Here is a 26,061-nt window from a genome sequence, read left to right on the forward strand (position 1 = left end):
CAACAGCCATCTGCTGCGGCTCTTACTTTGTTTCACTAATTAGTAATGAGTTGTTCTCTCATATTACATGAATGCTGTAGTGGATGAGACTAAGTAATGATGCATGAGTGATAATGAAAGTAAAAAGTTAAAATGTAGCTTTCAGTGTTGACCTTAGAAAACAAGTCCAATATGTGCAACAGGTTGCCTTAGCTGATGAAAGGGTTAATATCCCAAGGAAAAAATGTAAGAAAGCCAATGTACTGTATCCACATCAACACTGTGACCTGATGTGAGCCTTTTAAAAGGGGCCAAAAGTTGTGCGTTTTTATCAGCAGCATATTACGACCCATATTTACGCTTGAATTATTCACAACCTCTAGTAGCAGTAGTAATTATGATGATAGCAAATTATTCAGCAGACGATGGCAGAAATGATGCGTATGGCAGCGGGAGGTGAGGGTGCATGTGTCAAAAAACACATGACGTTCAAATGGCAGTAAGTGTATACATTTTCGTATATGTTAACGTGCTTGTGTTATGCCTGGCAATGTCACAAATAGATTTGTTTTATCCAAACCACAATTAAAGGTCCCATGTCATGCTTTTCTGGTTATTACCCGTCCCCTTGTGTGTTATGTAGCTTTTTCTGCATGTAAACGGTCTGCAAAGTCACAAACCCTCAAAGTACACCCTGTAGCGAGTACAACTCTAACACAGAAAAGACCTGTCTATACTGCCCCAGAACGCCTCGTTGGACATTTTTCTTTTTCAATTTCTTCTTCCTTGGTATAGTGACGTAACGGGTATAGTGACGGCTCCGCGGATTGGTCCAAATGGACCAATCCGTGGAGCTCCTCACACGTGGAGCTCCTCACACACCAGGATCCCTTGGCGTCACTATCAAACGCAGTGGGGGCCCTTTAGCGTCAATTTTCAACTATCAGGGAGTCCCATTGACTTGCATAGAGCTCCCTGAACGTTGGTAATAGACGAGTTGGGATCGCGGATAAATGCTCTCAGCAGACCCATTCTCAGAGCGTTTATCAACCTTTTTCTTACTCAATATCAAGCCACACTTATTGTTTTTACTTCGGCTGTGAGTGTTTGTGTGTGCTCAGGCTGAATTCAGGCTGAGTTTCGTGGTGTCGCAACCAGGAAATGACACCAGTAAGCCAGCTCACACTGTCCGCTCCGCGAGCCTCAAAGGGCGCAGCAGCGAGCCCCGCAGTGTCCTGCCAACACGGCACCCAGACCCCACGCAACATTCTCATCTGTTTGTCATTACTGGTGTCATTTTCTGGTTGCTAACAAACGCCATTGTAACACATAAACACTGATGTTCCGCTGTAACGGTGGTGGACTCATCAGAACAGAGTGGGCGAGCTGACCAATCAGAGCACAGTGGGCTCATAGGGAGGGGTGGGGGCAGGAGCTCCAACAAGCCGTTTAGGACAGAGAGTGAATACACATACTATACAGAGATGCTGTATGAGAAAACCAATGTGAGTTTGGAACATTGAAAAATGTAAATCTATTCTAGTAGACCTCAACAATGGAATTATGATCAGTAGAAATGGCCATGTCATGGGACCTTTAACCTTACCAGGTAGTTCTGTACTGCTAATCGCCTATTTTCACAACATAGAAGTTGTTTGGATTGGATTGGAAGTTTGGGGATTAATAAAGTAGTTTTATTATTATAACTGTTATTTTTAGAAATTGTGACGATTGGTATACCATTGCTCACACAACTGGTTTGATGCTATTCTTATGTATTATAATTGTAGATGTTAACTCATTCGCTAATTACTTTTCGAAAAACTTGAGGAGACCCAAGGTCCCACATCAATAAATAAAGTTGGAAGACTTTTGACCCACCTGTGTCGTGCTGTTTCCCATTCAGTCTTGTTTGATAGGAGGGGAGGATTTCCAGTTTCACCAGTTCTGATGTGCTTGCTATGAGCTGTGTTGCCTCCAGGACCGTACAGTGTTCTGTCAACGTCCCGTCTATGGAGAGCAGATGATCCCCAGCATGCAACGCTCCACATCTGGAACAACACAGACGCAGGGACAATAAGGACTACGGTATCTTATCACAACAAAACACAGGAGAAGGAAATACCGTTGATTTGCCATTCCAGGAATACTTCGCCTCGTTTTGGTTCTGTTTGAATACCTTTCTGTATGCAGTATACCTGTTCAGTTGGTTATTTTAGAGCTTGTGCATCACTGACACAGAGTTCAAGTGCTTCATGTATATTTTAGAGCCAGACTGAGGCGTTGGGAAATACCCTGTCTGCTACTGTCTGTATTAGTTATTAGGCTGAAAGAACAGGCTATGTGTTTGTCTGTCTGTGCGTGCAAGTGTGTTAGAGAGAGGGAGAATACATTGCATACATATGCAATTGATGCATAAACAGTATGTAAGACTACTGCACAGGTTTCAGAATTGGGAAGGGTCATAAGCAAGACATGAGCTTCTTGAACAAAAAAATGCTACTTGCTGTAGTAAAACATATTTATATCAAATTTTTATATCACACATTCCTCTTTGTTACAGAGCTTTTTGTCAGGCCCTCTGCCTCTAATCAAGCTTAACACAACTATATATGATATAAGATTAACATGAATAAATAAGGCAGATTGACTTAATATGAATGCATTAACCCTCATTTCAATCACATTTACTTTCATAAAGTGCTGTCCTCTACTACTTTAGCGTTGTTTGATGTAAAATGTGGTTTCAGGAAAATATGGTAATGACATTTTCCCTGAAAAATATTTGGAGTTTCTTTCTGGCTTCATGTGACCTTCACCACATTCAGCCTGCCTGTAGCCTGAGAATTAAAAACCAGAAGCAGAATAAAAACTATGTTCAAATCTTGAACATTGACTCTTAACAACTTGGGATTTATCTAATCTTGAATACATCAAGGTCAAACTGCAGGGGTGAAAATATGTGTGTCTCTGTGTGTGTGTGTTTGTGTGTGTGTGTGTGTGTGTGTGTGTGTTTGTTTGAGTGTCTGAGTGTGTGTCTGTGTGTGTGTGTCTCTGTGTGTGTGTGTTTGTGTGTGTGTGTGTGTGTGTGTGTGTGTGTGTGTGTGTGTGTGTGTCTCTGTGTGTGTGTGTGTGTTTGTGTGTGTGTGTGTGTTTGTTTGAGTGAGTGTGTGTCTGTGTGTGTGCGTGTTTGTGTGTGTTTGTGTGTGTGTTTGTTTGAGTGTCTGAGTGTGTGTGTGTGTGTGTGTGTGTGTGTGTGTGTGTGTGTGTACCTGTCCACCACGCTGCCAGGTTTAACCCGGTCGATGACGATGACCTGCTTGTTCCGATGATTGGCCGATGTCAGCGTGATGCCCAGCGTTGCTCCCGGCGACTTCACTATTTCCACCAACAGCGGCCCGGAGGCATTCGTTACTGTGTCTGAGTGGGAGAATCAAAATTAATCATTATGCGCTTAACTCTGATCTGATGCTCCTGTAATATGACAGAATTACATTCTGTATCACCAACATTAATAGTACACCAGCTTGAGGCAGTGTGAGAGAGAGAGAGAGAGAGAGAGAGAGAGAGAGAGAGAGAGAGAGAGAGAGAGAGAGAGAGAGAGAGAGAGAGAGAGAGTCTCACCCATGATGGTGATGTCATACTCTATCTGGAACAGGGCTTCCTGGCCACACTGAGCCAACACGCTAAGGGCGTCGCAGTGGTTGGCGTTGTGCAGCGGGACGCCGTCCACACTGAGGAGACGATCCCCGGGGCGCAGAGTTCCCTCCCTGAACACACAGACAATCAACATGTATCTGAAGGTAAAATACAATATTTAATGAAAAAACAGTTAAAAGACAAGAACTTAGAAACACAGACAAACTCAAAATATTCTAGCAAATTAGAGCTGCACGATTTGGATAAAAAAATTACGATACTGAAAAGATGGATAATTTTTCATTATCATTGAAAGATATATTTTAAATTATCCAACATTTTCTTAAATCTGTAGAACACAATTTGTAGGCAGGGACATCTCTGCAGCACCACAAAACAAATATTGCGCCTCCTGCGATTTGAATATTAGGGCAGATTTTTCTGAGATCTGACGAAAAGTGATTTAGTTTTTTATGAATTCTGAGAAAAAACAATCTGAATTTGAAATTAAAGTAAGAATTCTGAGGGAAAACTAGTCTAAATTGTGAGGTCGTTAAAGTGAGTATTTTTAAGTCAAAATTCTGACTTTTTCCTCAGAATTTCTAAATGTACTTTTGGTCAGATCCCATAAAAAAAATTAACCTAAACCTCTTCTGTCAATATAACACCAACACAATTGATCATTTTAGCACACATAAACAAACTTTGTGGAGTCCTACATTTGAACTTTTGTATTTCCCCTTTTAGTGATTCATCAATTTGTTTTTGTTTTCTCCGCTTTTTCACTCATTGCTATCTCCACTGTATATGGGTTGAATGCATCTTATTTGTATGATTCCGTAACAGATCTTATACAATTACAAAGTACATTTCTTCATGTAACATTATGAAAAAAATTGTACACAACTCTAATGGGGGGGGGGGGGGGGGGGGAGGAGAGAGAGAGAGAGAGAGAGAGAGAGAGAGAGAGAGAGAGAGAGAGAGAGAGAGAGAGAGAGAGAGAGAGAGAGCACGCTCGTGAACTGTCAACGGAGGGGGGGGGACGGGGGACGCACGTTCGCAAACTGTTACGCAGCGTCCACAGGGCGGCGTGCGTTGAAGCTTGCCGGTGAGCTTGTCTGAAACTCGACCAACAACCAATCACATGAATCTCCCGCCCCGGACACACAAGCACGCGGTTTGATTGGCTAGAGCTTGTACTGGCATCTGATTTGATTGGCTGACGCTTCCGCCGAAGCTTCAAAAGTTGAACATTGCTCAACTTTTGAAGCAAGCAACGCGAGCAAAGCGAAACAACGCTCCCACAATGCAGTTCGGCAAAGCGTGACGTCACCCCATTCAAAGTGAATGGGCAGAAGCGTTGAAGCTTCAACGCACGCCGCCGTGTGGACGGGCCGTTAGCACCGGTGTTATGCTGTGTTATGCATGCCGACTGCACCTCGCGGGAGCGCGCACAAAAACTCCCAGATATGAAGGGCCATGTAGGCCAAAATTCAAACTAACCTCGCACACACACTACTGAAAACATCTGGCCTTGTACACACACTACTGAAATACTCTCACATTGACTAGTGAACACCTCACACACAGGGCCGTATCCAGGATTTCATAAATACCGAGGTCCAAACATGATAAGGGGGTTCGGGGGTATACCCCCCTTGAGATTTTTGGGATTTTCATGATCTAGTTAGGTGCTTTTTAAGTCCTGTGGGGGGTCACAAATTGGATAATATATTGATTTCAAACCATGTCAGTGGGCTGCAGTATAAATTATTTTTGAAAGTGTAATACATAAGAATCAGTTGATTGTTACTATTAATGATCTGGACATGCAGAAGAGGCTAAAATGATCACAAAACATTGTCAACATTCATTTTCCATGTCTCTCTCCTTTCCATAACCTGCACCCTCTCTTCCATCTTCTTTAGTCTCTCTGTCTTCTTCCTGTTCATTACTCTCTCTGTCCTCTACTCTTTCTCTTTGTTCAATCTCTCCCTCGTTGTTCACTTGTTGCTCCTCCTCACTTGTCGCTCCTGCCAGTGAATTAAAAGCAATTCAGCAATTTAGTTCATTTCACTTGTTTGTTTGCATTATTTTTTTAATTTAAATCTGTTTTGTTTGATTCTCAAAAGAGAACAAAGATGTAAGCAAATTGTGTGGTTTTATACAATTGTATGTTATTATGACATCATAACTGCAATAGATATATGTTGTTTTAAAATTATGCCTATTGTCTATAGTGTAAATGAAGACTATTGTTATAGATAGATAGATAGATAGATAGATAGATAGATAGATAAATAGATCAGATGGGGTTATTAAGCCTATATTCTTTTGTGTGACTGTACCTGCAGTTCCTCCCTGACTTCCATCACTTTCTCTCTCTCTCTTTCTCTCTGCCTGTCCTGTCTCTTCCTTACCAAAGCTGAGCTTCGACTGACGTAGTCTTTTCATTATATCTGAGTCAGTGTAAAAAGAAAACAATACAATGTTATATCTTCAATGTTTTACTCAAATTGAAATGAAAGAAAAGCATTACAACGTTTGTTAAAAGGTAATCCTTCTGACATTGGATGAATGTAATTAACTGTAGCTCTAGCTAGTTTATTCACGCAATTTAAACCAAAGTATAGCCTATAGCTGCAACATAAGTTAGTGAGCATGTTGTCGGACTTCCACTGACTAACGTAGTGCGTTCACACAGGATCTGCTGGTCATATGATCCTGTGAGGAACAGAAACACAAGCAGCCCGCTGAACTCAGATCTCTAGATACCTCATCACTCCTCCGCTGCTCCGATACAAGTCCGAGCTGCGGTGGTTTGTTGATACATGTCGTCTTCTTCTGTTTGCTTCAATCGAGGCTACGTAGTTATGCAGCGCCCCCATCGGCAGTAAATGGAAGTACTACAAAGAACCCCGTTTAGTGCAGTTATTTCACACGTTTTGTTATATACACAGCTCGGAAATTATTACCGAGGTCCGGACCTCGGTGACCTCAATGGTGGATACGGCCCTGCTCACACACACACAACTGAAAATTAAACCTCACGCACATACTACTGAAAATTAACCTCACACACACACAACTGAAAATTAACCTCAAACACACACTATTGAAATACTCTCACATTCACTAGTGAACACCTCGGATATACAACTGAAAATTAAACCTCACACACACGCAACTGAAAATTAACCTCACACACATACTACTAAAATACTCTCACATTCACTACTGAAAACCTTACACACACACACACACACTCCTGAAATCATTTTACTGAAAGGTTCTCAGTAGGGAATGTGCATGTGTTTCACCTATGTGTGTGAGGGGGATTCTTGCTGTAACGGAAGTCATTGTAATGAAACGGAAGTACCAAACTGCTAGTGGTCGCTCTGCTAGCTCCGTTAGCTCCAGGGTGCTACAGGGGCTCAGCTGCTTTGCTGATCCGGAGAACACAACTTGAACTCGGTCGTGTTTGTTGTGTTGATGCCTGGTGCAGTATTCTTCATTGAAATATCGGACTTATCTTATGGCTCTGCGGTTACAACAGACCGTCTATGAATGCAGTTCCTTCGGTAAGTGAAATTCAAGCACTTTATTTCTTACTGGTGTTTTTATTCAGCTAAGCTACATCTGTGCTAATGATGCTATCCGTAGCATCCAAGTTATAATAGAGAAGTACATAATAGAGGAGTGTAAAACATTAAGAAGGATTATACTGTAGAACAAAAGGCTTCTGTGTGTTGGTAAAATAAGGTCATCCTCGTACATTAGATAGTTAGTTTGCTAGTTAGGTAACTGTATCCATTGTTATTGTTAATTTAAATTAGCTATGCTCGACGATGCAGACAGCTAGCGTCACAGTAGTGTTGAAGACAAGCGTACTGTATGGGGCATTCTACCGAATTAGTGCAAAGTGCGGTCCCACAACAAGAAAAACTATTTAACAAAACAATTAAGTATTCAGACATAGATATTTACTAAGAATTAGAGATGGCAAATCCGGATCCTTTTACGGACTCAGGGTCTTCTGAGTCAGTCATTGAAGAGATCCGGATCATACGAGTCATTTGAGTCATATGAGTCAGCATCACCAAGACCGTAGAAATCCTATCGGTGAAACCGAAAAGTTGTTGCATTTCACGAGCATATTAAACTGACGTTATATTAACCTCCGCTACACAGTGTATTTTGCTTTAATAAAAAATGTTGATCACAAAAAAAAGGGTTATTTTGCGATTTGGCAAATCTGAGTCTGCTGTTGACTCGTGCATGAGGACGAGTCTGCTGGATCTCTGGATCTGCTGCTATATGGTTACGGCTCTGAGTCCGCACGAGTCTGCTGTGTTTTGCACAGTGAGTCAGGATTTGCGAATCTGAGTCTGTGAAGTTCCGCTGACTAACTCGTAGGCTACTGGTCTCTCTCGATCATTGACCTGGATTCACGGATCCCGCGATTTTGATTAAGTCCATTATGTTTCCGGCTCGAAATGAAGTTTCAGTCTAGACTTCTAACAAAATTGTCATGTTGTGCAACAGTCTCCTGCGTGTAATAGCTGCATTTCCAATAAGGATCTTACTTGGCAAAACGTTTATTTTGAACATAGCACACAAAAAGAAACAAACAATGACAAATGATAGAAAATTGCAAAACAGTTAGAATATATAAAATGTCTTAATTATACAATTATTATTATTAAACATATAATTATATCTAATCATATGCCCCCCATATTTTCTCATGGACTGCGTAATCATTGCAATACTGGTGTTTGTATGTGTTAAATGTGTGTAAAGTGGTGTCTTTTGCTTTAATAAAACATATTGATCACAAAAAAAAGGTCATTTTGCGATTTAGCGAATCTGAGTCTGCTGTTGAATCGTGCATGATGACGAGTCTGCTGGATCTCTGGATCTGCTGCTATACGGTTACGGCTCTGAGTCCGCACGAGTCTGCTATGTTTTGCACAGTGAGTCAGGATTTGCGAATCTGCGAGTCTGCTGTTGACTCGTGCATAATATAGCCGCTGGAGGAGGGGCTATGCTCGTGCACATGACGAGTATGGATCTCTGGATCTGCTATGCTATTACGGTTAGGAGCCGTCGGCTCCTCTGAGTCCCCACGAGTCTGCAGGAAGTTTCACTGATCCGCGTCTCCTCGCCTGAGCCAAACGATCACTTCTGGCAGCTATCCTACTTGCTAAAGGGTAGGCAGATGGACTGGGGTACGTTGTATTGTGATTTTACATGTTATAAAGAGAGTAGCAAGTGACGCAATTTATAGTTTTAATTTGTACGTCACACCAAGTGTGGGACTCAAAGGACTCGGGTTAATGGAGAGGGGAGACTCGTCACGACCAGCTCATTTCTAGGATCCGGGTTAATGATCCGGATGAATCAGGACTCACCCATCTCTACTAAGAATATGTTATGGTCTATTTAAAGGACACCTATCATGCGCGGGAAGTCTTCTTCGCTGCTTTTGTGGCAGACTACAGCGCCACTTACAGGCCTGGCATATGTACTACAGCGTCTCCAGCGCTTTCGAGCGGCAATGGCCGGCCGTGGCCCAACCCCACATTCCCCTGATAGGTGGAGAGTTGGCCCAATAGCCGTAGCGCCACCGTCCTGACGTCAGGACAGTGTTCAAATCTGGATCAGTTTTTATCAGATCCGTTGCAGCCCCTTTTTTAGAGATTTGGGTATGGAGGAAAATAGAGAGGGTTGTGTTTTCTGACCCTTGGTGAGTTCCCTGGAACACCGGGGACACATATTCATGTATAAAAGACGTACAAAAGTGCATTTTGCATGATAGGTCCCCTTTAAGTAAACTTTTTCTGGGTTTTATGCAAAGTATTAGGTTTTTATGTGTGTAAACCTCTTCAAAGACGTGTATGCTAGCCATGTACTTGCTAGCATTCTTTAGTTATGCTCAGAATCGTCACTACCGAAACAGTCACTACCGAAACAGTCACTACCGAAACATATGGTTAAGTTTCGGTAATTGACATGATCGTTTCGGTAGTGACAAAATGGAATGGTAAGCAGGTAAATCCCATAGTTTTGAAATAAATGTGTTTTAAAGTCTGAAAATCAGTGTGTTACTTTAAAGGTCTCTTATTATACTATTGTTAGGCATATATTATAGGTCTCAGATATATAAAAAACATGTCTATGAAGTATTTTGCTCAAAATACCAAACAGATCATGCATTCTAGCCTCATTCCCCTCTATGTCAGCCTGTTACTAAACTGCTGATTATGGGTCAGTACTAGCTTCAAACATTCACACTTCAACATAAGGCATGTTATGAGTTAAGATTAAGCAATAAGGTTGAGGTACCCAGTCTCACGCCATTTCGTGTTATAGTCACAAAATTAATTTAATCTATTGATTCGTGTTCACCAACATGATTTTCGCATTTTTTTCGTGTCACACAGAACCATTTTAAAAACAATGTATTTCTATTGGTAGTATGTTTCGTGCCTGCACCATGTCTTTTTGTCCGGTCGGGTCTTGGAATACCAGAAGCTGTGTGGTTCATAAACACATTTTCTTACTCAATATCTTACCCTAAGCCTAACCCTATCCCTTTTATTTTAACTTGTATAATGTCTGAGTTTTTTTGCCGTCCGTGAGGAAAAGAAATGGGGCTCAGAGCCTCAAAATACTGAAATCTGTATTTTTTGTCATTTCTTTTTCCTTCTAATTTGTTATTATTTTGGTGCAGGCACGAAACATACTACCAATATAAATACATTGCTTCTAAAATCGTTCTGTGTCAGAATACTGAAATCTGTATTTTTTAAAATCTGTTTTCCTTCTAATTTGTTATTATTTACATTGCTTTAAAAAAAAAGAAATGGGAAAATCATGTTGGTGAACACGAATCAATAGATTAATTTCGTGACTATAACACAAAATGCCGTGAGACTGTGTTGGGGAATATGATACAACCTTGAGAACAAAATACTGTGGTCACTACCGAAACAGTGGATGTTTTGTAAAGAATTAAGTATATTGAGTTATCAACTAAAATGATATGATACTGATTGGTTTAATGTATGTTCAATTTCAACAATCATCAACTCTGGAATTAATATGATGCATTTTACAAAGAAAGTTTTCATTATGATTTTTGATGAATTGTATAAATTGAACTTTGAAATTTGATTAAAAATTCACTTATATTAATTTAATTGTGAAAACCCTCAAGAAATATTTGTTAAAATACTATTTAGAGAAGGGAAGGTAAAACAATCTTAACAGGTTAATATAATACTTTTTTACTACAGTGTATTTACTATGTTTCGGTAGTGACCATTTTTGGTTGAGGAAGAACATTCCAATACAGTCTGAAAATACGATATAAAAATGTATGGTTCTTTTACTAGATATGTGTAATTTAGATATGGTACAAAATATATATGGACAAAGTTTTGGGGAAAAAACATACAACATTTCAAAACATTTCCAACCTGACTTTGCACCAATTCGGTAGAATGGCCCGTATATCAGATTAACCTCACTATAAGATCTGTGTATTTTAAAAATATGAATCTCACATTTGCAGTTGGTTCCAGAAATAACGTTAACGTAGATATTGCAATATGGTTTGTTGAGCTGGAGTTAATTATTGAAGCTTACTGGTTAACGTTCATCACATAAACGAACGAACCCAAACCTTGTTGTTTTTATTCATATTATTACCAATACTTACTTAGCATTTTATTATCATTACACTGGAGAAACCGACTTATTATGGCAGCAGAACGTGAACATGTAACTTAATGCCTGCATTTAAAGACGATAGCGTAGTCAATGCTTTAGGGACAAGGAAATGATTTGTTGAAATATTAGATATGACGTTATGTGTGCTTCTGTGACAATTAAGCTTATTCATTGCATTACATTTGTTAAAGATGTTTGTCTTTTACCCTTACGTGTGTGTTACAAAAGAATGTGAATATGGCATAGGACACATATTTAATTTGACTGTCTCATGAAAAACGATTCCAAAATAACAGTAAAATAAAAAGGACCCTAACTATACAATAATACACAATCCAACTGATAAAATACAGTAAGGGCTGTGATATCCAGCACTTTTTATAAGGATAACAAAAACATTATGACATGACGTTTGCATGTAAAAAGGTCTGTGACCAACACATGTTACTTTACATATATATATATATATATCGTTTTCTCCAAGGGGCAAGAAGAAAATGAAAAGCTGATATGAGATTAAAGACCAATACAGGACATTCACTAAGAAACTACACTTTTATTGTGAACACAAAGATCTGCACACTGAATAGTGTGTAGTCAAACAGGCCCATCATTTGTTTGTGACAGCTGTTCCCAGTATGGCTCACAGATGCAGTTTGTTGGTTTCTTCACCAGGCCTGGTCCTCCTCCCAGAGAAAGACCTCTCTACCTCAGTCTTCTCCGGCCAAACCCACAGACAGGACATCCGTCACACTGAGGTTTCTCCCAAAGTTCCTGCAGCTCTCTGGACACCACGATGTCTCAATTGATCCACACTGTGAATATGAGAGGGGAAAATGTGTGTAATAAATGCTTTAGACAATAAGAAATATGAAGTTAACTGTTAGGAGTGGCTCAGTTTTTTTTAAATAAACAATACTATTACTGTATTTTAATATCTCACATCTGAAAGTTTAATTTAAAAGAAGAGGCCCCACAAATAAAGATTGGCATATCAAATGTAGTTGATTTTGTCTTTTTAATTGTTTAAAGTAAAGTAGATAGAACTGGTACTTAAGAGTTGTAATACAGTCTGGTTGCAGAGGAGGCCCACAGGTAAGAGCACTAACTAGCTACCATCACATGTTACTAAGCTTGACTTGAATTTATTAAAAGTATAATTAAGTGACAGCAAAAAATCAATAACTAAAATCATGCAAAAATGTGAATCTTTGCTGGGTCCTCTGTTGAATTTACCACATAGTATATATTTTAGAAACCTGAAGGCATTTATAGATTTGTATGCAAGTATTATCCCAAAAACTCAATACCTTAGATTATTATTGAAAGTTTTGCTGAATAGTTTCATGTTCACTTACCTTAAGCAATGTTGTGAACTGTCAACGGAGGGAGGGGAGGCGCACGCTCGTGAACTGTTAGCGCCGTGTTATGCATTATTTTTTTAAATCGCACGTCCTGCGATGTCAATATCGCGCATGCGCATAACGCGATTATTGTCACGACACGATATATCGTGCAGCCCTAATTTGTACGGCAAAGTACGGTTTGGAAACAATATAATTTCCTTTTTGGCGGGCATGCATATCACCGGAGCCTCGCTGTGGGGAAACTTTGGCGCTGTTCAGAGTTTGTTCTAATCTGTCAAAATGACGGACTGCTTTCAGGTTTTTCCGTCATTGTTAAAAAGAATCCGTCATAGACGGATAATATTCGGTTAACACGACCACTGTTCAGTAGTATGTGTGTGAGTTTAATTTTCAGTTGTGTATGCGAGGTGTTCAGTAGTGAATGTGAGAGTATTTCAATAGTGTGTGTGTGTGGTTAATTTTCAGTTATGTTTGTGTGAGGTTAATTTTTAGTAGTATGTGCGTGAGGTTTAATTTTCAGTTGTGTGTGTGTGAGGTGTTCACTAGTGAATGTGAGATTATTTCAGTAGTATGTGTGCAAGGCCAGATGTTTTCAGTAGTGTGTGTGCGAGGTTAGTTTGAATTTTGGCCTACACGGCCCCTCACTATGGGCTCAGAACAGTCTCATAATACACACATGCACACAGAAGGATTCACACTTGTATTTCATGATCCACAAAAGGATTCACACTTGTATTTCCGGATCCACACTTGTGTTTTTCAATGCACACACAAATGTGTTCCGTTTCATATACATGTAAATAAAATCCAAATACAGAAAAAAGTTTTACATATGTATTTTTGATCCTCACATATTTGTTTTCCGTTTAAATCCCCTGAACCTGCAAACACAAACCGCTTTCTGTGCATGGATTGCTCTGCATTCGTGTGTGGGTTTTTTGAGACTCCCCTGACGGTCACCCGATTCGTACTTGTAATTTTTTCTATCTATAGCCAATCAGATGTCTCCTCAATTCTAAGCCAATCACATGAGCGCGCCCCCACGAGGGTAGATTTCTTGCGTTCATGTCACTTCATATACGCATTTTGCGTAGTCCGGAGCAGGGTTTCCGCGGACAGAATTTAATTTTACCGGACAAATTTGAAACTTACCGGTCATGTTTCAATAATAATAATAATAAGAATTGTGTAGCAGCGTTTCCGTTAGGTAATTACCGGACTATGACCGGATAATAACACGGGAGTAAGGATCATCTCTTTTCCTCTCTCCCTCCCTCTCTCCTGACAGCCCGTCAGTTTCTCATGCAGCTCGCTAAAACTTCACTCGCGTTTATGTCCATATCGATCAGATCCAGCTCTCCTGATCGGCCTTTATAGAGAGCACCGATCAAACTATTAAGAGTGAATATCGGCCGATAATGACCGGCGGGGCTCCCCCCGTTGACAGTTCACTGTCTAGCACTGGCTTCGTAGTGCACTGATCGATTAGGCTAAGCTAACCTGTAGCTGCTCCCTCCACACTCACAACAACTTCATACAGACATAAATAAAGCAGCTGATCGCCATACAGGAAACACACATTTAAAACAGTTTTGCCTGCCGTTTTTGTGTACACAAGCATTCATTAATGGTTCGGAAAGTGGCACTGTACCTTAATAATATAAAGGCTTGTATTTGCGTGCATTTCCTGATCGGAAAGTGGTAATGTACTGAGAGTGGAGGTGTCCTGAGATTAGCGCCTGCAGGCAGGCTCCATGGACCTGTCAGCTCCGGACAGCGCAAAATGCGTACATGAAGCGCTACGTCATGAACGCAAGAAATCTACCCTTGTGGGGGCGCGCTCATGTGATTGGCTTAGAATTGAGGAGACATCTGATTGGCTATAGATAGAAAAAATTACAAGTACGAATCGGGTCACCGTCAGGGGAGTCTCAAAAAACCCACACACGAATGCAGAGCGATCCATGCACAGAAAGCGGTTTGTGTTTGCAGGTGCAGCGGTTTTAAACGGAAAACAAATATGTGAGGATCAAAAATACATATGTAAAACTTTTTTCTGTATTTGGATTTTATTTACATGTATATGAAACGGAACACATTTGTGTGTGCATTGAAAAACACAAGTGTGGATCCGGAAATACAAGTGTGAATCCTTTTGCGGATCATGAAATACAAGTGTGAATCCTTCTGTGTGCATGTGTGTATTATGAGACTGTTCTGAGCCCATACCTCACACCCAGACATTTCAATGATTGTACGGCAAAGTTAGGTTTGGAAACGATATCATTTCCTTTTTGCCGGGCATGCATAATAACACGGCATAACACCGGAGCCTCGCTGCGGGGAAGCTTTGGCGCTGTTCTGAGTTTGTTCTAATCTGTAAAAATGACGGACTGCTTTCAGATTTCTCCGTCATTGTTAAAAAAATGTTGTCATAGACAGAAAATATTCGGTTAACGCGACCTCTGCACTGGACATTGCTTTACGAAAGAAAAGGAGAAAATGCTGTCCCACGATACCTTTACCGTGACACAACATTCGGCCGTTCACGGAAACAACCGATTATGACCAAGAAATGATATCATGAAAGTTACGGTACGTATTAAGCATTTTAAAACGTATGTGGTAAGTTGCCAAAGTGCTTTGTTTTGAACGTTCATCAGTGTTATAATCAAAAAAGAAAAGAAATATGAACGTTTGTTTTTACTGAAATGATCAAATAAAGTCAACATTTCACAGTGTTTACTGAGCTGTGTGGGGTTTGTTAAACTTTTAAAAGATGTTTGAATGGTGATATATACACAGTGATAGATGTTAAGGACTAACGTTTATAATAAATACATTTGTATTTATTTTAAGATATTTTCATACAATCATAGGTATTGGGATCATTTGTATTAAAGGTCACCTATCATGCTTTTTTTAGGCAATAGCATAGGTCTCAGATATTAAAAACATGTCTATGAAGTGTTTTGCTCAAAATACCAAACAGGTCACCCATTCTAGCCATGCCTCATATCCCTCTATTTCACTTCCTGTTTCAAAGGTGCTGATTCTGGGTATAAAGCTTTAAAAAAAAAAAAATTGATAAAAAAGAGGGGCAGGAGATTCTTCCGGCAGATACTGCGGTGATGAAACGCCATATCATGGATTATCAAGGATTATTTCTGAAACAGTATGGAGCTGAAAGGCTTTCTCTCTTGCCGGTTATACCACAAGGTGAGTTCCTTTTTATATCCAGCTTCTTCACACACATGCTCTGTGCAGTACAGGTTAGCTCTGAGTGTTAGCGATGCTAATGTAAACACCGACCATATTACGTCCAAAACAGTCGGGTATTGTTTCTGATAGCAACGTTTCTGATAGTGCTGTGGGTCTGCATTGCCGATATGACGTCATATAGGACGCAAATCTGGATCAGCTCCGTTGTACCCCCATTTTTAGAGATTTGGGTACGGAGGAAAAGAGAGAGGGTCTTATTTTCTGATGCTGCGTGAGTTCCCTGACACACCGGGAACACGTATTTATGTATAAAAGACATAAAAAAGTGCATTTTGCATGATAGGTCCCCTTTAATGTGGACCGGAGGGTGAGGGTGACGAGCATACGTTTCACTTTCCTTTTTTATTTCAATTACAACCTCGTTCATGAAACATATTTGTTTCTCTGTTGTCCACGTTCATAAAGCATAACACAACACCATAAGAGCACGGTGCAAAGTCTCTTGATGCGGTTACAGTAGTCCGCCGTTCTTATTATACATCCATGTAGTCCGCTGTATAAAAAACTAGTTTCCCCAAAGCAGCAGACGCACATTCATGACGTCCGCTGGCGCATCATAAATACGTCGGATAGTCAAAGTGCAGTCGGATTCTCAAAGCACCGCAGTCTCTTCTCCTAAATCCTTTTGAATTCTCCTATCCACTATCCCTTAACCCCGTGACGTTTCACACAGAGGTCAAGGAATAGACGATAGGAATAGACGATAGTAGCTGATATTTGGACTGTTCGACTGCAGCTTAGGAGTCGAGGAGGGGAAATTAGAATTGAGAAAGGGCTTCTGTTTCTCCTTCTCTGCAGGGCTGCTGAGTGACAGGGGGCGGGGCTGGTACTCTCCTGGCTGCAGATGAGGCACACCTGTTCCCACTCACCTTATCAACCTTCTCTCTAATGCCGCAGTTCCACTACACGGTCGGCCTCGGCCACGCTCGGTACGGCTCGGTACGGCTTGGCCGCGTTGGGCCGACTCACTTCATGCTGCGCTTCCATTACAGTTTAGGAACTGGGGTAGTTACTATAGTAACGCAGTGTAGGCGGAGCCGTGACGTCATCTTCAATGAGAACTCCAGAAAACAGCTCCTTATATATGTTCAGAAACTCGACAAAAGTTAAACAAGTACACACCACAGACTGCCTGTGTCATGGTGAATACAGTCGCTGCTTTATTTATGTCTGTATAGGCCGTTGTTGTGAGTGTGGACGGTCGGAGCATATACTGCGTTAGCTTAGCCAATTTCCATCTAGAAAAACACGAATTTTAAAAGGTTTTTCGCCTGCCGTCTGTCTGCAGACTTGACAAAGCATTAATTCATGGTTTTTACTAACCGGTATCAGTATGTTGTTACTTCGGCATCATTTTGAAACGTGTATTACAATTAAATCACGGTCAAATATGTCCATCTTGTTGTAGTTTTAGCCCTCTTGCCAGCGCTCCTCTCTCTAGTTTAGCATACTCAGCCCGACTCAGCCCTGTTTGTTGGCCCCGATAGAACCACAATTTTGTCGGGCCAGAAAAGAGGTGAAAAAGTGGCCCCGGGCCGGGCCGGGCCGTAACTAGGCCTAGTGGAAGCGCAACCAAAGAGCCTGGCCCTCACTCCACTACTCTGCCAGATAATAAAATGCTGTTGGACGATCCAGAGTGCCTCTCTGCAGCCTAAGCCTTGTTTTTCCAGATTGCAGTTTTTTGTGCCACTTTTTGTATTTTTGCCTGGGACGTCTCTCTCTGCTTTGTGGGGACCTTTTCTGCAACCAGCCAGCTCCCTGCCTTCATTACATGCCTTTTCCTTGCTTTCTTTATTAAACACCTTAAACGTTACTAGTGTCCAGTGGCGAGCCGTGAGCTTTATACCTAGGCCCTCTGACCCCCACCAATTCCCTCGAAAAAAAGAAAAAAAAATAGTTATTACGTCACAGCGTATACTTCAGCGGAATATCAAAACAACGGCCCAGGGTGCAAAACGCATCAATGACAGCGACCCTCTACCACACAAAACAACACCTGTGAACCCAATTTGTGTTCTTTGACATTGAAAATGATATTGCATTGTGTTTGTTACTTTCGTTGCAGTTGTATGTCTTAAGTGTAATTTGGCATGCTTTTATTTTGAAGGCGAGTTCCCGCTGTTGACAGGAAGTTGTTGTTGCTATGGAAACAAGAAAAGTTTCACAGCGGGCGGAACTTGTCATAAAGTCCGCGATAATAAAACCCACCCATTTAGAGGGAAGATATGATTGGTCAATTGTACTGTCATTTGACATTACTCTCTCGTTCAGTTACTATAGCGGGCCCTCTGTGAATCGCAGAGAGGGCCAGACGAGCTTCTTTCATGTAACCCTTCACATTCAACAGAGACTGAACAGGCAGATTCGAAGGATTTATTTATTTGGAAATGTTATTTTAAATACAATTAAATCAAGTTTTTTTCGGTAAATCTAATGAAAAATATAACAAAAATAATATTAAAAAAATATATATTTAAAAAAAATATATTTTTTTTAAATGTTTTTAAATATAATTTTTTAAAATATCTTAGGCCCTCACAGAGGGCCTAGAGGGCCCTGACGGCTCGCCACTGCTAGTGTCAGTCTCTGCTTTGGGCTCCTAAAAGATATCCGAACACTACTGTTTGAAAACAAGGAAAAACCATGACAAAATGAATTACTTTTCTTATCATCTCTGACTTCCTCTTATGTCCTCCTCTCATATCTTTCTGTGGAAGTTTCATTCCTCTCACAACTTTTTCTCCAAGCCTGACTTTCAAACATATTTTATCTTTTAACATCTCTCTTATTTTTGGTCTAACTTCCTTGCTGTCCTACTTGTTCCAAGCTTCTCTCTTCTCCCACCTTAACTAGCCTCCTCCTCTCATCTGTCTGAGACTTATCATTTATCTTCCAGTTCAAATGGAGGACAGACAGTGGAACCCGCAGTCAGATGACAGATTATCCCGCTCTGGTTTACAGTATTTAAAATATGAGGATTTAACAAACACCATGTTATCTAGTTTTACCATTTACCATTTAATTATGTCAATCCCCTCCCAAAAACAATAGTTTCTCAATATTCTGAAAGCACTTAATGGCACATTTCAGGCTATTATTTATTCATTTATTTCTGCCGCATTTTGGTTTTTTTTTCATGCAAAAGGGTTCATGCATTAAAGAGCTGGTGGATGTTTTATGCATGATGCCGTAGTGTGAGTAATGCCGAGCTGTCATCAGAGCAGCCAGGAGTTGTAAAGTATGATACTCGCCCTGAAGCTTTCCAACAACATGATGCACACTAAGCTCAGACCCAGAGGCTTTATTAAGGCTGGGATAAGGATGTGTGATAGATGTATTTTAGGAATGTTTTACAAGAAATATGGGGTCAAATAGAATTCTTTGCAATAAAAAAAATAGGCAACACAATTGATGCAAAAAGCGTTTGGATGTTCCAGCCAACAGGTAGGGAGAGCAATAATGGCGGTGTTGTTTTTCCTCAATAAAAAAATCTGTTGAATGTGAATATTTTCTTACACTGATCTAATGTCTGACGTCCTTTTATCTGGTCAAATTAAAAAATGATTATATATATGGAGATAGTTAGATTTGTGTCATTATTATGTATGTGAACAGATCAACAATCTGTGCAGAAAAAAGTGCATATATACACTGTTGCCCATACAGTTGGAATAACATTTATTTGACCTCTTTTCATGAAATGATTGTGACAATGTCATTGAAGTGTATATCATCTCGAAACGTTATTGATCAATGTCTTCCAAACATGTCACAGTGAAAATTAAACCACAATTAAAAGAGCAATGTATCTGAAAACTAAATTATTCCAACTCTACAGGCAACAGAGTATATAACATCTGCAAATTGCAAAAATAATATCTCAATATATTATTTTGATTTACAAGTAAATAAAAACAATTTTTCAATGTCTTTATACTTTTCACTGGTCTGAGAAAAATCCTTCTTGTATCACTCTGCCATCTTTGGATAGCATGTGAAGAACTGCTGATGTCATTTCCACATTTGAAAGTAGCATGCAGTCTGAAGAGGTTTTTTAAATAATCAGCGGCAAGTAATGTAAATTAAAATAATCTTTTTAATGCGTGAATGACACAGAGTCAGTATCTTGTGTTCATTTGTTAAATGTATTATAACTGTTTTAGGAGATGCAACTTTTTAAAATGCTGTTCCTAAGCATTTATTCCAGGTCCTACATAAAACAGCATGTCTCTACAACTTCCAGAGTTGCCGTTTTAATTCCCTCTGGGAAATGCTGAATAATGAAGGCACTCCTGGGACTGCATGGTGCTGCGGATTAACTTTTCTCCAATTGGCATAAAAATGGGATATAAAGCAGCATGAATATCGCATTCGTTACCCCTGGTCTGACCCACATTTTGAAGCAGATTTTCTTTTGAGAGTTAGATGAGCTTCGGGCAAAATAACGCAAAAGTATGATTTATACTTGGCCAAGACTGTCACTGTGTGTGAAGCAATGATTGATCTGCAATCAATTTTGACAACTTTAGATTGCCTCAAGCATGCATTCATTTGTGTATCTGATTGAACATTAAACAAAATAACTGCAGTTTTTTGCAGCATGCGTCCTAATTTCTTCCTGCATACAATTATTTCACAGATAGTTGCTACTAGAATAAAAATAGCATCTGACAGTTTTCAAAGTCTAGCATCGAATGATTGAAGCTGTGAGTGATCAGAGGAGGGGTTACACTTTATATTTTGTATATTTTCCTGTATCTCAGCTGGAATAACAGCAGAGACACAGCTCAATAAAGAATGCTGGCACTTTAAAAAAACGATATATATTTGTCTAATGGCAATACTATGATGGCTGACAGGGGCAAGCGCAACATCATCCCAAAACACTTCCATTAGGAGAAAAGCGCTGCACTTAAAGAATATACATATAAAAACACAAATGTGCCAAAACACCTCTAATGAAGAAACATCTTCATCAACTTGATGAGATTTGTGCAGCGTTTACTAATAGTTTAACTAAATGAATTGCTGTAAATACAAAACGGAAACCAGGGGTCATTAAAAAGTGACGCACATAGCTGGGGCCAGAGTGTTTGTTGAAGTTCAGGGATTATAAAGTTGGCCAACTGTCACCGGAAACGTACCAAAAATTAACGTTTTATCTGCTTATTTTTTTAATTGTTATTGCATTACTCCTTCACATATTATTGCAGATCAGCTGTAAGCTGGCTAGCTAACCTGGCTAAGCTAGTCCTTTCAAATACACTGACAAAACACTTACAAGCGTTTGTTTCGTTTCTACAGCGCTTTTAATAAACTCTTTGCATGTTTCGTCAAATCGGTTAATATATTGCTGCACATGTGTTGTCAAGTTAGTACATTTGTTTCTTCATTTGCATGATTTAGCACATTTGTGTTTTCATTTTTTGCATTCTACATTGCAAAGTGTGTTTCTCCTAATGTTTCGGGCTGTTGTCGGCCACTGTACAATACAGATTGGTGACAATTTAAAGGGGAAAAAAAACACAACAAAAAATTATGTGACCTGCTCCATCGAAATCAGTCGCATTGACCCGAAGACACATTTTGAGTTGTATACACTGTTGGAAAGAGGAGATTCCTAGCTTTCTAATGGTATCAGGATTGTTGTTGTACTCCAAATATTAAGCAAAATATGTCACATTATATAATGACTGTCACCGAGTCATCATTTTGAGAAAAAGGCCTTCAAAGTTTCCTCTTCTCTGGAATCCATCGATCTGATTGATTATTAGCGGAGCAAATGATCAAAATACTACGGAGGGAAGATATTTTCGTTTGGATTACTGGTCTGGGGGAAGCTCGCGAGTGTGTGTGTGTATACGTGTGTGTGTGTTTGTGTAATTTTGCGTTTGTGTGTATTGTGTTTGTTTCCCGGGGAAAACACTCACGAGAAACACCGGCTGTTGTTATGCCTGCTGTGACTTTAAATTACTCCGTTCTCCGCTTGTAATTATGCCGTTACAAGCTTCAAAGTTGTATTTATCATCTGAATTTGCCGAAACAAGTTTAATATTCTGAAAGCCAAGACTTTGTTTATTTGAAATCAGATGAAAACAAACTGTAACGGACCCTGCCGTGTTATCTATGATTACTATACGCCTTACATTCATAATTTCAGCCGGAGGGAGGGGAAGAGGCGCTGCGGAACAGCAGAGTGGCGAGTGAGAGCTGTCATCTTCCCTTTATAAGCTTCAAACATGTATTTATCGTGTGATTTTGGAAATAAAAGTTTCATATTCTGAAAACCAACACTTTGTTTATTTAAAATCAAACAAAACACCCGAATACGGAAATCCACGTTTATTTTGAAATGAGCCGTTGCGACTTCCGACTGATTTCGATAGAGCGGGTCACATATATACAACCTGTTTTATTGTTAATTTATCCAAAATGGAAATTAACAAGGCATCTTTTTTCCCTATAGCAGAATTTCAAATGATGTAAATGTCAAAGAATTCCCGGCCTGGATGTACACAAGGTTGAATCACTCTTGCGCATCAGTTGAAAAGTCACAAAGCTGACATTAATATGGAAGTGTTAGGGATTATAACTTAAACATGGAGACAGAGACAGACACATGATGGCGACATTAAAGGGATACGAGGTGATTCATGCTGCTGCTGTATGAGTAACACATAACTGTCAACATAACAGTGATGATGATAGGAAGTGACATTATTATCCTCAGGGTTTATTTGCATGAAGACAAATCTCCTACACTCCTGACTCCATTCCGCTGTTAGTGTAAACTCAATGAGGTCATTGGGTGCTTGGTTTAATGATTCCTAGACATCCCTTTTTTTCGGGTATTTGCTCAAAATAACACGATTCCTCTTTCAGTGTTTGCTTTGCTTTTTCTCATTTTAATTTTCATACACATGATGCAACTCACAGTGCTATGGCAAATAACAAGACAACCAGAACATAAGCAAATACAGGTCAAGCCTTAAAAGCTATTGACAAACATGTGTACAAGACAAAATGAATAACTCAATATCAGCGTTGTCAGTGGTGGAATGTTAGTCATTTACTTAAGTATTATACTTTAGTACTATTGTCACATATTTGACTTGAGTATTTCCATGTAACACTACTTTAAACTTCTACATTTCAGACTAAAACATTTTATGTTTACTCCACATATTTTAATCAACACTCAGAGTTAGTAGCTATTTTGCACATATAAAAACAATGATGTGCCAATATGATGTATACTATAATTCTAATCTATTCAGGATTTTAACAACTAAATATTGTTCTTCAGCTCATTATTGACAAACGAAAAAAGTATTAAAACCCTATTACTTATATTTCATAAAACAGCATAGTAATATTCTAATACTTTGAAAGAGGTATTTGAAAAATAGCACCATCCCCCCCCCCGCAGTGATTGCGCCGCATAAGGCTAACGCCGCAGGCCCCACGCAGTCTGCGTGGTCTGCGTGTAGGGAGGGGCGGGCCTGGGTATTCTGCCTATTGAACAACTTATACTTGTATTCATTTTGAATTCAGGACTTTTTCTTGTAACGGAGTATTCAGACACCTTATTATTTCTATTTTTATTTGAGAAGAGGATGTTCGTCTTCACCGTGTGTGTCAGTGTGTTTGTGCCGATAGTACCTGTCTGCAGGCCCTCCTGGCCTGATGTAGGTGACCACTAGGGGGCGCGACTTGTGCCAGTCTTCATGTGAACCACCTGCAAGAAAAGCAAAGGTTGAAGCTGTTGACACAAAACAACTGCACCTTCTATATTTATTTCAACATTTCATTAATTCTTCTGAAACCTTTCAATCCTAAATACTGTGAAGTATGAGTACTTGTCAAAACATGTCTGTGTCAAAAAATAAGTTCAACTAATTGTTGGCAGTAAGGGGTTAAGCTACCTATTTCTAAAAATGAAAACCTCACAAATGGATGTATACACCAACAGGACAAATAGGAGAAATTAATGGTTTTCTAAACGCGAATCAGGTCAACTTTTTTTTTTTTTAATGTCATCAGAAATATAAAGTACACAATTTGTAATAAATTAACGTCTCATTAAAAAAAAGAAGATATTGTTGTTACCCATTAATAATCTAAGTGTGCCACGTTTACTAAATTATATCAGAGAAAATAGACTTTTACAGCTACATTTTCCTTTTTTAATAATAAATAATGCATTGTAATCATAATTGTGTTGCATATCACTGACATTAACAGTGGAACTATAAAATACTTCTCATTGAGTCATCTTCATTTTTTCACATAGTTCAAAGACCGTTTTTGTATTGCTGGATGGTTACCTCTCATCACGAATCCAAAGCTGTTCCCCTCCTTGTGCAAACAGATGTCGATTGTCTTTGATATAACCCCTGAGGTGCTGTCTGGAGCTGTGAGAGAAGGTAAAGAGAAAAATAATTTGCTGCTAGCTGTTAAGTATTTCTAAGCATAATTTACTTCTATTGCTCCATTATTGTGAGCAATTAAGGTTTTTGTTCTCCTACACAAAGTTTAACATCTTGCTAATGAAAAGTTTAATACCAAAAAAAGGAACAGATGTTGATTGATGATGCCTATATTCTTCTTTATTGCTTTTACTGTGGCGACTTATATTACAATCATATTATCTCAAATTGCACTTTAATAACATACAAAATAGAGAGTGACAATCATTCTATCCTCAAGAGCATATTGCGTCTGACAAACCTGTACCGACATTATTTTTCATTGAAATTAATGAGTAGACTTTATTTTCGTGCCCCGTATCCTAGTGTAAGATGTTCATAGTGAAACATACTACGGTGGCCGAGAGGTGCAAACGCATTACAGTGGCCAAAAACATTCCCACTCCCAGTGTGAGTTTCAAAAAAGTTGCAAATTATAATGACAAGTCAGAAATAATTACAGATCTTGTAACAAACCTAGCTAACCTAGTAATGTCAGCAGGAATCGTTGGATCACATTGTTAAAATAAGCCAATAAAACATATATTTTAGGTAACTTTCCACCAACAGTGACAATTATAATCCCCCAAATTTCAACATGTTCTCCGGCCCCAGCTGTTTTCATCACTTTTAACACTAGAACCGCCAGAGATTTTTTATACCTAAAACCGCCACCTGGGTCAAATTGACCCGCTATTAGAATGCATTGATTTTCAAGGCAAAATGTTCTTTTATTGAACAGTGAGTTTTGATCGCACAGGGATGAGACGTATACCAATATAATCTGTGGACTCTCAGGGCTCGACATTATAAATGGCCCGCTGGCCCGGAAGCATTATTTAGACACCGCGGCCAGCATAACGTACTTTCAACTTGCCCCACAGCTGTTTGCTGCGGAGCGCAGCGCGAGCAGTCTCCCATGAGCGGGAGCGCACTCCTTCACTACAGACTGTCTCTATCTCTCTCTCTCTCTCTATCTATAACTATTTGTCAATATATCTATCCATCTATCTCTCTCTCTCTCAATCTATCTCTCAATCTATAAGGAACCGCAGTAGACAAAAGGCGTTGCTATAGTAACACGTCATGTTTATATGAAAAGGGGTGGGGTCAATATGACCCGCTGGGCGGAAATAGGTATAAATGGCAATTTTTTGGGCGATTTCTTCAATCTGACTTCATATTGACCATTTTTAACAACATAGGGTGCTACATAACACACTTTCAGGAAAAGTCACGGACTGGAAGACTTTAATATTTTATTGAAAAAAAGTTACACACAATAAAAAACAGCTCTGGGTCAAATTGACCCGATTGGCGGTTCTAGTGTTAACTGTCCTCGTTTCCATTAGTTTTTTTACGTCTTGCAGCGTTTTCTCATTTGCAGCATTTTGTATTTTCAGCGTTTTTATTTTCATCCGAATGGAAATGTTTTGGCCCGTTTTGGCGTGTATGCTCTTGTCAGCCACCATAATTTCACAGCTCTATAAAACACCAACATTCAGTGCTGTAAACATTATATTTCAGGAAAGACTCTGGTCAACCCCTCCCCCCAGAAGACACAAAGGTTTTGAATTTCCCCATCCTCA

At 39.5% G+C, this 26,061-nt stretch overlaps 1 protein-coding gene across 1 annotated transcript in view; it reads right to left on the minus strand.

Moving 5' to 3' along the window:
• grip2b (glutamate receptor interacting protein 2b) overlaps positions 1-26,061 on the minus strand; it is a 303,981-nt gene that overhangs the window by 72,768 nt on the left and 205,152 nt on the right. The window contains exons 5-9 of the mRNA XM_034149909.1: positions 24,332-24,418; positions 23,667-23,742; positions 3,604-3,749; positions 3,252-3,399; positions 1,861-2,030 (exon numbers count right to left, since the gene is read on the minus strand). Coding sequence (XP_034005800.1) covers positions 1,861-2,030; positions 3,252-3,399; positions 3,604-3,749; positions 23,667-23,742; positions 24,332-24,418 — 627 coding nt within the window. The remainder of the gene's footprint in view (positions 1-1,860; positions 2,031-3,251; positions 3,400-3,603; positions 3,750-23,666; positions 23,743-24,331; positions 24,419-26,061) is intronic.

The sequence above is a fragment of the Trematomus bernacchii genome, unplaced genomic scaffold (genome assembly GCF_902827165.1).
Source record: "Trematomus bernacchii unplaced genomic scaffold, fTreBer1.1, whole genome shotgun sequence".
NCBI classification, from domain to species: Eukaryota; Metazoa; Chordata; class Actinopteri; order Perciformes; family Nototheniidae; genus Trematomus; species Trematomus bernacchii.